Source organism: Protopterus annectens, chromosome 3.part1 (genome assembly GCF_019279795.1).
Source record: "Protopterus annectens isolate FY-2018-M chromosome 3.part1, PAN1.0, whole genome shotgun sequence".
Classification (NCBI taxonomy): Eukaryota; Metazoa; Chordata; order Ceratodontiformes; family Protopteridae; genus Protopterus; species Protopterus annectens.
In genome coordinates, this window is record NC_056732.1 from 47,278,878 (window position 1) to 47,291,377 (window position 12,500).

Below are 12,500 nucleotides of genomic sequence, written 5' to 3' on the forward strand. Positions count from 1 at the left end.
GCAGTACTCATATAGCATGTGCTATCTAGCTACAGTGGCTCACTAGGATTATACATGCACACTGATGTACACTTTCCACAAAAAAAGCATGTTTTTGGTTGACCTCATATTTAATAAAACCTGTATTACCTTCTACATTTATTACATTTGGAATATATGTACAATCTTTTCTTTTTCCGTATTCAAAATTACACCACAATCCCATCCTCCAGTCCACAAGCCCCTGTCATCATAAACTTTTGTAATGACCAAAACTTCTTTACAAATAGTTTAATAATTAATACATCTCTCTCATCAGTTCCACATTGTACAGCAATTCTTTTTCTGGACTCTTTGTTATATGTTTGTATTGGACTCACTTTATAATCTCGAAATACGGAAACATCGAATTTCAGTATTTTGAGGCCAAAAAGTCGAATGTTCAGAATAGCTAAAGTGCACAACAGTGACAAATTTACGGTTATGGTTTAACGGTACACAACGTGGAATGTGTTGTTTGGAGGGTGTCCGGTTTAGTGTGTAGATTTAAGTGAAATTTAAGTGAGGGTTTTGTTGCAAGGGTTTTGTGTAGGTGTGCGAGTCTACGCAAGTGTACGCGAGTGTATGGAAGTTGTATGTGTGGGTAAGGGTAAGCAGGTAAAAGTATGACTGTTTAAATGTTGAATGTGATGGTGTTTGTATATATGGGATATGTGTGTGTGCGAGGGGGCTGTGGAATGTTTGGGAGTTTGCTGTCTTTCTGTTTGGTGCGATCTCGTAGTTAGAATATACAAGTAGGGTGTGTGCAGCCCCTCACATGGGGGGTGCAGGGGGGCTTTCCACCTGCTTATTTGTAGAGTAGGTTTGTTAGTTTGTGTTTTTATGTTTGTGTGTGTATTTTTATTTTTTTATAGTGTGGGGTATGGTGTGTTTAACTTCGCGATTATAACTTTCACGGTTTTGGGGTTTCGGTGTTCTGCAGAATAGACTTTATAGACTCGATGTACTGAAATTTGATGTTTCCGTACTCCGAAATTATAAAGTGAATCCATTTGTATTACACAAGAGTTCCATGGATTATATATATATTTTTTTTTTTTTACATTCAAATCTATCTAAAAAATTCTCCATATACTGTCCTGTCTAACAAAATGTCACAAAAAGTGTCTATTGATCAGTATAAAAGCTCTTACCTCCTCTGGGGAAATGGCCAAGGGTGCAATTGTCCCATACCTCTCTAGCCCTTTTTCTTCTTTATTACTTAGCCACACAACAAAACCTTTTCCCTTGTCATCTCTTTTATTCCTTCCACTTTTTTTCTCCCTCTTTCACAGTCTGCGTGTAAGACTTTCTCCTTCACAATCTCCTTCCTCTCCACTTCTTGTATTTTTATCCATGATTTCACCCCACAATGCCACCAATCCCACTTTCTGGTTCACTTTGTTTAATAATTAAGCATCCTGCAACCCTCCTGATTGGAAGGTTGTAACAATACATTCCTGTGTCACAGGTACATCTCAAGAGATTTTCTTGGAAATTCTCCTCTGAATCCATCACCAACCTCTCTCTTTCACAGACTCTCTTGGCATGCCTTTTGTGATAAATGCCAACTATTTTCTCATCTTCCTTTGCAGCTTCATTTACAGGCTCACTTGTCTGCACAGTCTCGATCCTCACTTCTGACCTGAAAGCTGCCATACCATCCTCGACACTCAAAAAAAACCTGCTCTTTCCTCACTGTTACCCTCTCGAACCTCCGAGAGTTCCTCACTGCTTCTCCAAGCTGCCTTCGCACTCGCAACAGAAGACAGGAAGTGTAACTGTGAAACATATCCCCATACATCGAGTACAATGCCTCATTTGGCATGTACCTCACTAGACACCTGCAACAACTGGAGAGGCCGCAAAAGTACCTCATAAAGAGGATCCTAATCCTTAAACACTTGTCCTATATGGACAGACTCAAAAAACTCCAACTATTCTCGGTGTCATATCGCTTACTTAGAGGCGATCTCTGCTTTACTTACAAAGCCATGTCTGACCAACTCTGTTAGAAATGCTACATCTAAAGAAATCCCAATTCCTCCACACCACATGCTCTAGAGACCTCAACCTCATTACCACAATCAACAGAACATGCTGGATGGCCAGGTTCATAACCCAGAGACTGCCCATGCTATGGAATAGACTTCCCATACATGTCAAGCAGAGCACCTCAATGGCCCTCCAAGAGAAATCTTGATGAGTGGATGAGAAATAGAAAATTCACCCCGGGGATCACTCCAGTGGCTCTACTTGACAGAGGTACTGGGAACCAAGGTTGGATGGCATGATGCCAGGGTAATCCTATGGGCTAGGCTTGTAAAGGCTCCAGGGCCATTAGCCTAGTACACACCTATGAACCTATGTAACAAGTAGGGGAAGTTTCCTGACACTCTGGATGGAAGACAGGAAGTGCAACTGTGAAACATATCCCCGTACATGTAACAAGTAGGGGAAGTTTCCTGACACTCTGGATGGAAGACAGGAAGTGCAATCAGAAACATATCCCCGTACATGTAACAAGTAGGGGAAGTTTCCTGACACTCTGGATGGAAGACAGAAGTGTAACTGTGAAACATATCCCCGTACATGTAACAAGTAGGGGAAGTTTCCTGACACTCTGGATGGAAGACAGGAAGTGTAACTGTGAAACATATTCCCCATACATGTAACAAGTAGGGGAAGTTTCCTGACACTCTGGATGGAAGACAGGAAGTGTAACTGTGAAACATATCCCCATACATGTAACAAGTAGGGGAAGTTTCCTGACACCCTGGCCAAATGCCTCACTAGTAGTATAAATACCATCTTCAGTCTTGCTTGAAAAGATGCTAATAGCTTAGTGGACTAACCCAGTCAACAACAGATAAATTAAATGTGTACAGATATTGGCAGGAACCTCTCTAAAGCCAATTACTGCTCAAAGGGCTGCATAAAATAATGATAATTCTTCATTAATGACTAAATTGAAGATGGCACAATAAACAAAAAAATAAGAGAAATGGATGCACAGCAGTGACTACCGATTAAGCCATTTATCAGTTAACATGCAGTCTAATACCGTTTCAGGAGTACAAGTTGTTGAAAACTAAAGCAAAAGTTCAGTTAAGAAAACCAGTATGCACTGTGACTAAGCAGAAGTTAAAGAATTCATCATCAATTTACAATTTCCCCTGTATAAAGGGTTACAGGATGAAACAATATGCAGTGCTAACTTCCCGATCCTTAGTGGATTGTGGAAGGCACTTCTGTGGACTGGCTTTTGTGGCAGTAATCCCACTGTAGTAAGCTCCTACTTTTCCTCAGTGTCCACCACTTAAACTAGTCCAGATGCACGCTTCTAGGTTCTGATTCACTTTCTTTATACTTATCATATGAATAATTGGGATAGAAATGTCATCAACTCTTAGAATGAATCAGGAAACTGGCAATCACCTCTGTCATCCTCAAGCCAATTTCTGTTCGTAGGTAAGTACTAGGTTGGCTGCACATGCAGGTTATTTAAGCCTAGCAAATTTCTTGTCAAAGGTGATAATCAAACCTGGTACCTTTTGTCTGTAAGGTCAACACCTTAACCATTATGCCAATCCTCCAACAAAAGGCTCTACTTGTATCAAGATTGTATCACCCAGATAGGACTTGAATCCACAATCCCTGGCTTATGAGGCCAATGCCTTACCCATTAGGGCTTAAGAACATATCACTTTAGATGAGACTTGAACCCACAATCCTTGGCTTAGAAGGCCAATGCCTTTTCCATTAGGGCCTAAGATTATATCACCCCAGATGGTACTTGAACCCACAACCCCTTTCTCTTATACATTAAGCCACTACAGCCCACTCATTTCATTGTTAGACCAAATCAGTGCGTTATGCAGTAGTACCATGAGTCTGTCATGTTTACCGTCTCACATCTATCTTCCTTCTTGCACATAATAGCTACTACTTGTGTGTTTTTTTCTGTGTGCACATACATTGCGCATACATTTATCCTAATCAGGAAAGACAATGAAGACACCTATTCCTACTGGTGTACAGTTACACAGAATACAGATATGCATATGAGAATGGAGGACATAACTTGTTTACAGTGCACTGACACCTTCTAAGCCAGACCAGATTGTCTTAGTTCATATATCATAGTCTAAGCTTCCAATAGGTATGCCTGTATAGGTTAGGACATTCATATTTTTAAACATAAAAAGGAGAAATCAAATGTACTGCAAGTGTAAAAACTGCAAAGCAATGCCACTTTTATTGAACATTTACCTGGTGATTTAATACCATGTGGACTCCATGAGGTCTGATGTCTGCAGAAAATTCCCCAAGGAACTCTAGTATGTCTTCGATAGTAGCAGCATAGGGAAGGCCTCGCAGGCGGATACAATCTCGGACATTTGGGGGCACATACGGCTGAGGTAGTACAGGGATAATAGGAGGTGGAGCCACAGGTATGAGGGGAGCAGACGAGTATCTGTTCAGTACCTGCAACCAAGTATACAAAAATACATCAAGTCCATTAATAGCACAGCACCTACATCACAGAAATCTGAAAACAGTACATGTAATCTGCTATGAACGCCACTATCACTAGAGAAGGAGAAGAATGCAAGTGCTCCAAATTCAGAATGTCTACAATTAACCATTTCTTTCCAAATTGTGGCTATGCAGACTATTCAGGAAAATTGTAATACATAAAACAAAAAATATTTTATATATATTTTAATAAAAAAAAAAAGAAAATCACACTTTGAATCATTAGTCATTTGCTGTGAAGACCAGATACTTGGAAAAGTAAGGGACTCATTTGATAATTAAACAGTAATTAGACTAGCTAATGATACTCAGATGGTTCATAGGTGTGTACCAGGCTAATGGCTCTGGAGCCTTTACAAGCTTAGCCCATAGAAGTGCCCTGGCATTGTGCCACCCGACGTTAGCTCCCAGTGCCTCTATCAAGTTGAGTCATTGGACTGATCCGCAGGTGACCTTTCTATTTTCTATCCACTTATCAAGATATCTCTTGAAGAGGGCCAGTGAAGTGCTCTGCTTGATGTGTATGGGAAGTCTATTCCAGATCATGGGCAGTCTCTGGGTTATGAACCTGTTCCTCCAGCATGTTCTGTTGATTGTGGTAATGAGGTCTCTGGAGCGTGTGGTGCGGAGGTACTGGGATTTCTTTAGATGTAGCATTTCTAACAGAGCTGGGTCAGGCATGGCTTTGTAAGTCAAGCAGGGATCACCTCTTAGTAGACGATATGAGACAGAGAATACCTGATGTTCTTTTGAGTCTGTCCGTATGTAAGGTCAGTGTCCTATAACATTACATCATTCTCAACCTCTTAGCACAAGAGATTTGGGCAAAGCCTAAAATGAAGGGAATGAAAGCCAGATTTTAAATATTGTTCTTATAAACTTAGAAAGTTGCTAGAATTACAGGATTTGTGCTAGCCTACATTTTTCTGAAAGATTTGAAGTCAAACTCAAATGTATGTAATTTAGTGACTTCAAGGAACAGACTGAAAATATGAGGCATTCTGTGAAAATTTGGACAGGTGAGAGGTATGCCTAAATGGCAGTAAAATTAATATTGCATAATCAGTGTTTTAGAAAAAAAGGTCATTTTATTCAAAAACGTGCACACTGATTGGACAGTCTGTCAATGTGCCCATCATAAATCAAGTGTATACCAAATACAAAACGTATATGTTGCTTAACTCCATCCTACCTAAAGTGTTTTTAGATTCAGTACTGTATTTTACTAGGAACAGGACAAAATGAGAAAAAAAAATGACATTCTGCAAAACTCTGCCAGTATGATGATCCTACCAGTCAGTTATGTAGAGTTTTGCAGAATGTCCCACAAGAAACGATTGCAGGACAAAGGCCCTAATTCCGAAAGACTTGCTTTTGGAATCTGGTCCCCATAGTAAGACTGTTTAAAGAAGAGACTTACAACATGTGACCACGGACAGCAGGTCTTTCAGAATCAGGGCAGATTTACACAGAGCATCTCTTTCAGAATCTTGCCCAAAGTGTGGGGAAAACCCTTAGAGCCATTTCACTTTTAGCACTACAACGATGTACTGTGCAAGCATGTGGACGTATGTGTCATACACATGCGCAGTACATCGGTTTTGCCCATAGAAAGTGGAAGAACACTACAGCCCTATTACGCAATCACATTATTTAAGAAAGGTAAGCGATTTTTCTTAAATAATGTCATTGTACAATGGACAAAAATAAAATTACTTGTTAGAAAACAGTGAAAACTAAAAAAAAATACAGCAAAAACAAGACTTCAGCAGGAAGCAGTAGTTTTACTGTTAAGTGCTTTTTATGTGCATTGTTTTAAAACTGTTCTAATGAAGTTCTGTTTAAACATTCAATGCACTAGTTAAATATGTATGATGAAAGGCATGCAAGATTTAACTAATCAACAAACCTAAAAAAGTCTCACATAAATGTTTAAATAACCTTAATCGTTAAAAGAGTACAAAGTAAACAGTAAAACATACTGTGTAAATGTAATGTGCATGGTTATATTACATTCATAAATCTTTAAATCAATAAAAAAATAATACAACTCCTATTTTTGCTGTGCCTAAATGCAACAAACACACTGTTGATAGAGATTTCTCAATTTAATCCTGGTGCAGTTGTTAGAACAATTCTCTGTATTCTAGCCTGCCTTCCTCAGCAAACTTCCTTTCATGCGTTAAAACCTTCTTCAGCTCAAAAAATACAAATGTTTAAAGCCCTCACATACTTTAGTGTGTTTACTCAAAGCTTTTTTAGTATCAATTCCTTATTACATATGCATGTTCATACTTTTTACTTCTCAAAAGCTGCTCAGTTTTACTCACTTAAAATACTAGACAGGTAGTGCAACTGACCAAATAAACTACGCCTCTGGTTTTTCATTGCTGGTAATAACCCTTGGATAGTTAACAAGTGTTGTGCTAATATGATCCGGAATGTACCTGCACTGTGAACAGGCTCCAGATTTGACCATACCATAACATGAGCTGTTACTGGTTCCCCAAGTTCAACCAGTCCATTGTTTTCTTTTATGTCCACATCTCAGGCTGCCACCCAAATTTTGTAGCAGTCCTGTTGAACCAAGGATCTTGGAAAATATATATTTTTTTTCATTTCTGAAGTTCTGTTATTAAATGGTAAAACTACAGTAAAGTGGCAGTTCACATTTTTCCAACCAATATTGTGAGGACCAAAATATGGGTGGGTTAGAAATTTTTAAAACGAAAACATAACAATGTGACCTGTTTAAATTGGACCTTGTTCACCACTGAATCAAGTTATACTTTAGGGTAATCTCTTTCACAAAACAACATTTTCAGTTTGACTAGTAAAAACACTAACTTCTGATATCAGTCTTGACAGGTATAACTAGCTCTTTGCAAGACTTCTCTTTTGTCATTGTGGGTGACAGCTGCTATAAAGCAGCCATTTGGAAAGGTGTCCTATCTAGTCCTATCCAAAAATGTTGGATTGAAATCTGTATAAAATCAACATTTTTGGTGATACTAACACCCAAAACATTAACAGCAACAGGTAAATTAAAAAATAGTAATATTGTTAACAGGTGAAAAATGCCCAATTCATCCCCTTCCAGACATTAAAAATTTAAACAGGTACCCAAGGTATAAACCTATTTTGCTCCAAAAAGTACTTAAATACAACATTCACTTCCTGAAGCAACATAATAACATTGGCAAAACAAGGGGTGCCAATGCACCCCAATGCTGGCCCCTTGACCTTCAAAATACACAAAATTGTTTAAATAATTTCCATTGACTGCTCAATGTTGTTTACTTCAGAATTGGTGTGTTCCATGTCAACAATGCCTGATGGATACTAATCCATACCAGTGTGGTGGGGAATGGTTACAAATAGGTCCTTAACATTCAGGGTAGCAAAAATTAGTGCATCCATAGGTTGGGATTTTATCGGCCCTAGGGCCTATACAAGCCTAGCCTAGCCATAACTATTCCCCGGCTATTTATTCTCACAGTATTTACTTCCCTGGACCCCTGTCTAGCAGGAGACTGACATGATCCCCGGGGTGAATTTCCTATCTCCCATCCAATAGTCAAGGCTCCTTTTGAAGAGGGCCAAAGAGGCACACTGCTTGACATGTATGGGCAAGTCTATTCCAGAGTCTGGGGAGTCTCTAGGTCAGGAACCTATCCCTCCAGTATATTTTGTTCATTGTGATGACAAGGTTTAGATTCATAGAGCATGTGGCTCTGAGGGATTGGGATTTCTTTAAGTGTATGTCCAACAGCTCTGGGTTTGACATGGCCTTGTATGTTAAGAAGAGATCACCTCCGAGTAGACTATATCTATTCTTGCAAGTTTAGCAATGCATATATGCTAGTTTTAACCATCACAAGTAAGTAACAATTTCTATGAGCAAAGCCAATATTCAGTGCATCATACAGATGTACAGAATGGGAACAGTCTATTCTAGTGTCTTTAAATGCCATAGATATCCTCCAATCATGACAGTCACGTCCTCAAAGCGCCATCCAGTTAAAAGTATGCTCCAATCCCAGATTCATACAGATGTACAGAATGGGAACAGTCTATTCTAGTGTCTTTAAATGCCATAGATATCCTCCAATCATGACAGTCACGTCCTCAAAGCGCCATCCAGTTAAAAGTATGCTCCAATCCCAGATTTTGAGAGATAAGTGTGAAACCCATACATCATGCAGATAGTAACGTTTGCCATTAAGCAGAAGAAGAATCAGAATAAGCCGGAAACCAGCCACACCCAATCCTGAACAAGTTTAAAAGTCTCAGATGAACTGATATTTCTGCAACTTGAAAAATGAAGATGTTGGCACAGTTACAGGTATTAGTATACAATGTGAACAGAAACTGATGTGAATCTCATCCACAATAATTAAAAGATCTGTCAGACGATGCGAAGAAAGTTAGAACTATAAAAAAAACTGTTTTCATTTAAAGGACACTCAGTATATTTTAGCCAGTTTCATATAATATTTTTTTCATTCTGAAAGAATACAAAATGTTCCAGCTATATTTCTTTGTCACTACTGAATTTTTTTTTTTTTTTTTTTTTACATCAAAATGCTTACCACCTAGTAGGGATAACTATGCCATTAACTTACCCACAATGCACAAGACATTAACTTACCCATAATGCACCATACTTGTCTTCCACATTATGTTAATGTGCAGAAATAATAAGACTATAAAGGAAGTCAGACCAAAATGGAGCACTCAGATTTATGGACATGTTCTGAATTTTAACAATAAAATGAAATAGGAATGTTCGCAACTGGGCAAAAAGTCTGCATGGAGATTAATACTGCTGTTTGGCACATGAATGACTTAATTCCAGGAGAGAGGATGGGCCAGCTATGGAGCCATCAATGACAGACTACTGTACATACTTCTGACTATAATTTAAGCTTTACAATGCCTGTTATAATGTTCATTAGGGTATCCACAAATCCCAATTCAGTGAGGCCTACTCCACAAAGAAAAAAAGAGGGTGTAGTAAATGATACTATATAAATGTGTGCGTGTATAATGGTGGCTGGATGGTCATCAGTAAACTGGTTTGGAGTATGTGATGTTAGAGCAGAACTGGTATGGAGGGAATCCTAGGAAGCTAAAATGGAGGTATTGTTCTGTTGTTCATATATTAGTTTTCTTTAAGATGTGGTAGGTTTAAAGACTCAACAGAATTTAAGAGGAGTAGATGTAAGATATTTCTTATGAGAGGGTACAGGGAAGAAATAAACTGCTGTTTAAGCAGGATTTGCAATTTATCCAACCAGTATACAGCAAAAAAAAAAAAAAAATCAGACTAGGTGAGCCAAGCAGTCTTTATGTACTGTCATAATATCTGTTCTTCTAACAAAACGACACATCTCTTACTAAAAGTACAGTAACCATGAAACAGTGGCAAACTACTCCGCAGCTGAGCCATAACAGAAAACAAATTATTATCCCAGGAGTAAAAATTCAAATGGGGATACTGTAGAGAGATTGTCACCCCTGCTGTTTTGACTTCCCCTTAACTCATTAAGCCGTTTACTTGACAGATTAGGCCATGGTTACAATTTGGCTCCCAGAAACCAATCTTGTTTAAAGATTTCTCATCTACCTTTTGTAGAGGACTTAAAACAGTACAGTATAGTTCATCAAATGACAAGTTAAAAAAACAACTACAAATGTTTAAAACATTTTCAGATACTGTAAGAATGATATTTGCTCTTGAAATATTTACAAAATGAACATTTAAAAAGGAAGGCTGAAGTACCAAGAAAACAACAATGTGGAACAGGAATGTGACAAAGGAAGTTGAGCAGGAGGGAGTGTATCAATACCTGGGAATAGATGCATTGGCAATAAAACGTGAATGAGAATAAAGCTCAGTAAGAAAAACTTTAAAAGACGAACTAATATTAAAAACTGCCATGACAGCCAAGAATTAAGTCCAAGCTGTAAATCAAGTTGCTCTTTCTGTTCTAAGTTAGTTTTGGTGTGATTGCCTGGATCGGTTTGACAAGAAAAGAAAAATGCTTCATGCTCATCAAACAATATATAAAAATTCCAAATACCCAAAAGCGAACGTCATCTTGTAAATATGCAGAAAAATCCCAAATGAAGGAAACACGATCAAATAAAAGATGCAGTTAGATAAAACACCAAACGGTTTTACTCCAATACTTGACAACAATACGGTAAGCGCTTTCACAATAATTCAATATTGCTTCATCAGACCAAGAGTAACAACTAACATGGATCCTTATATAACATTTCTGAAGCTCAAAATTCAAATCAGCCATTCAGGAGCTAACAGATTTCTGGTCTGATGAAGCAATATTGAATTATTGTGAAAGCGCTTACCATATTGTTTTCAAGTATTGGAATAAAACAGTTTGGTGTTTTATCTAACTGCATCTTTTATTTGATCGTGTTGCCTTCATTTGGGATTTTTCTGCAATATATAAAAATTAGTGCATACCAAGATTATATATTCCCTGCTCTGAAGGATGGATATGGGCCTCCCTGCTCTGAAGGATGGATATGGGCCTCCCTGCTCTGAAGGATGGATATGGGCCTCTGAAGGATGGATATGGGCCTCCCTGCTCTGAAGGATGGATATGGGCCTCCCTGCTCTGAAGGATGGATATGGGCCTCCCTGCTCTGAAGGATGGATATGGGCCTCCCAGAAATCGGTTACATGTATAGCTCTACAGTCGTGGGACTGCATTCATACTTGCTGATCTCATTAGATACAAATATAGTGAAAGTTTTAAAACTTGAGAAGTCATCCAAGAGGACATCTTTGTTTAATTTAGCCGAAGTAGTATGGTATTAAGTAAGACTGGAAATCAAACCAGAAGCAGTTTATAAAGTCCATTGAAAATGTTGGAGAAACATACAAATGCAGGGTGTATAAAACAGAAATGGAATCCATCACACATCTTGTTGCTGGGTGTGATACACCCATGGCGGAGGGCCTGTATATTGAAAGGCACAATAATGTGAGCAACACAGTTGAATTGGGGATTGTGCACGTACTGCAATATACGGGCAGCTGAGAAGTATAGGAAACATGAGCCAAAAAACATTATAGAGAACATGGGATCACCCATTACCAACAGTCTAGTAACTAGATGTGGAAAAAATATAGTAGTCCATTAAAAAAAATTGCCACAGCCAGTGATTACAATTCCTTATGTACAGAGGGACAAATCAGGATTTACAGACAGAAATAAGAGCAATGTGGAAAATAGATACCCAGGCGGTTCCAACAGTAGAAGGTGTAATAGGTCTAACAAAAAAGAACTTGCAATCGTACTTAAATATATTACCAATACATGTAACCCAGTATGAATTACAGAAGGCTTCTGTTAATAGTGGGGTAATTAAAGTTATGGGCGACTTTAATTACCCCACTATTAACTGGGAATCATATAATATACCAAACATGTAGGAACATACATTTGTCGATTTTGTAAACAAAAACTCCCTGGACCAAATCGTCAATATGCAGACCACGAGCGCAGACATACTGGATCTGGTCCTCACTAATATGGGAGAGTGCTGCACACCCTCTAGTGTAATGTCTTCTGTAGTAAGGTCAACCACAAAACTGCCTCCTTTGAAGTAAAAACAAAATCCAGAACACTAGCCAATCCTGGAATGTTCAGAAACTTCTCTAAGGCCAACTTCCTGCTATTAAGTGAGAACCTGGCAAAAGTCCTCATATACCCTGAGAACACTGCTGCCTATGTTCACAGAAACCCTATACAAGCATGTTAATAGCTGCATAAAGGCAGTACCTACCTGAAAGTACAAAACTAACAAAATACAAGCCACCCTGGTGGAATCACATCAATAGGCTGTACAACAGAAGGAAGAAAATCCTGACAAAAATCCGGAGGCATACCACCCAGAAGGATAAAAGC

General features: G+C 38.5%; 1 protein-coding gene across 3 annotated transcripts in view; it reads right to left on the reverse strand.

Annotated features, from left to right (window-relative positions):
• Window positions 1–12,500, reverse strand: part of ESRP1 (epithelial splicing regulatory protein 1) — a 627,793-nt gene that overhangs the window by 134,563 nt on the left and 480,730 nt on the right. For all 3 annotated transcript variants that reach the window (XM_044066542.1, XM_044066541.1, XM_044066543.1), the window contains exon 11: window positions 4,291–4,506. In XM_044066542.1, coding sequence (XP_043922477.1) covers window positions 4,291–4,506 — 216 coding nt within the window. The remainder of the gene's footprint in view (window positions 1–4,290; window positions 4,507–12,500) is intronic.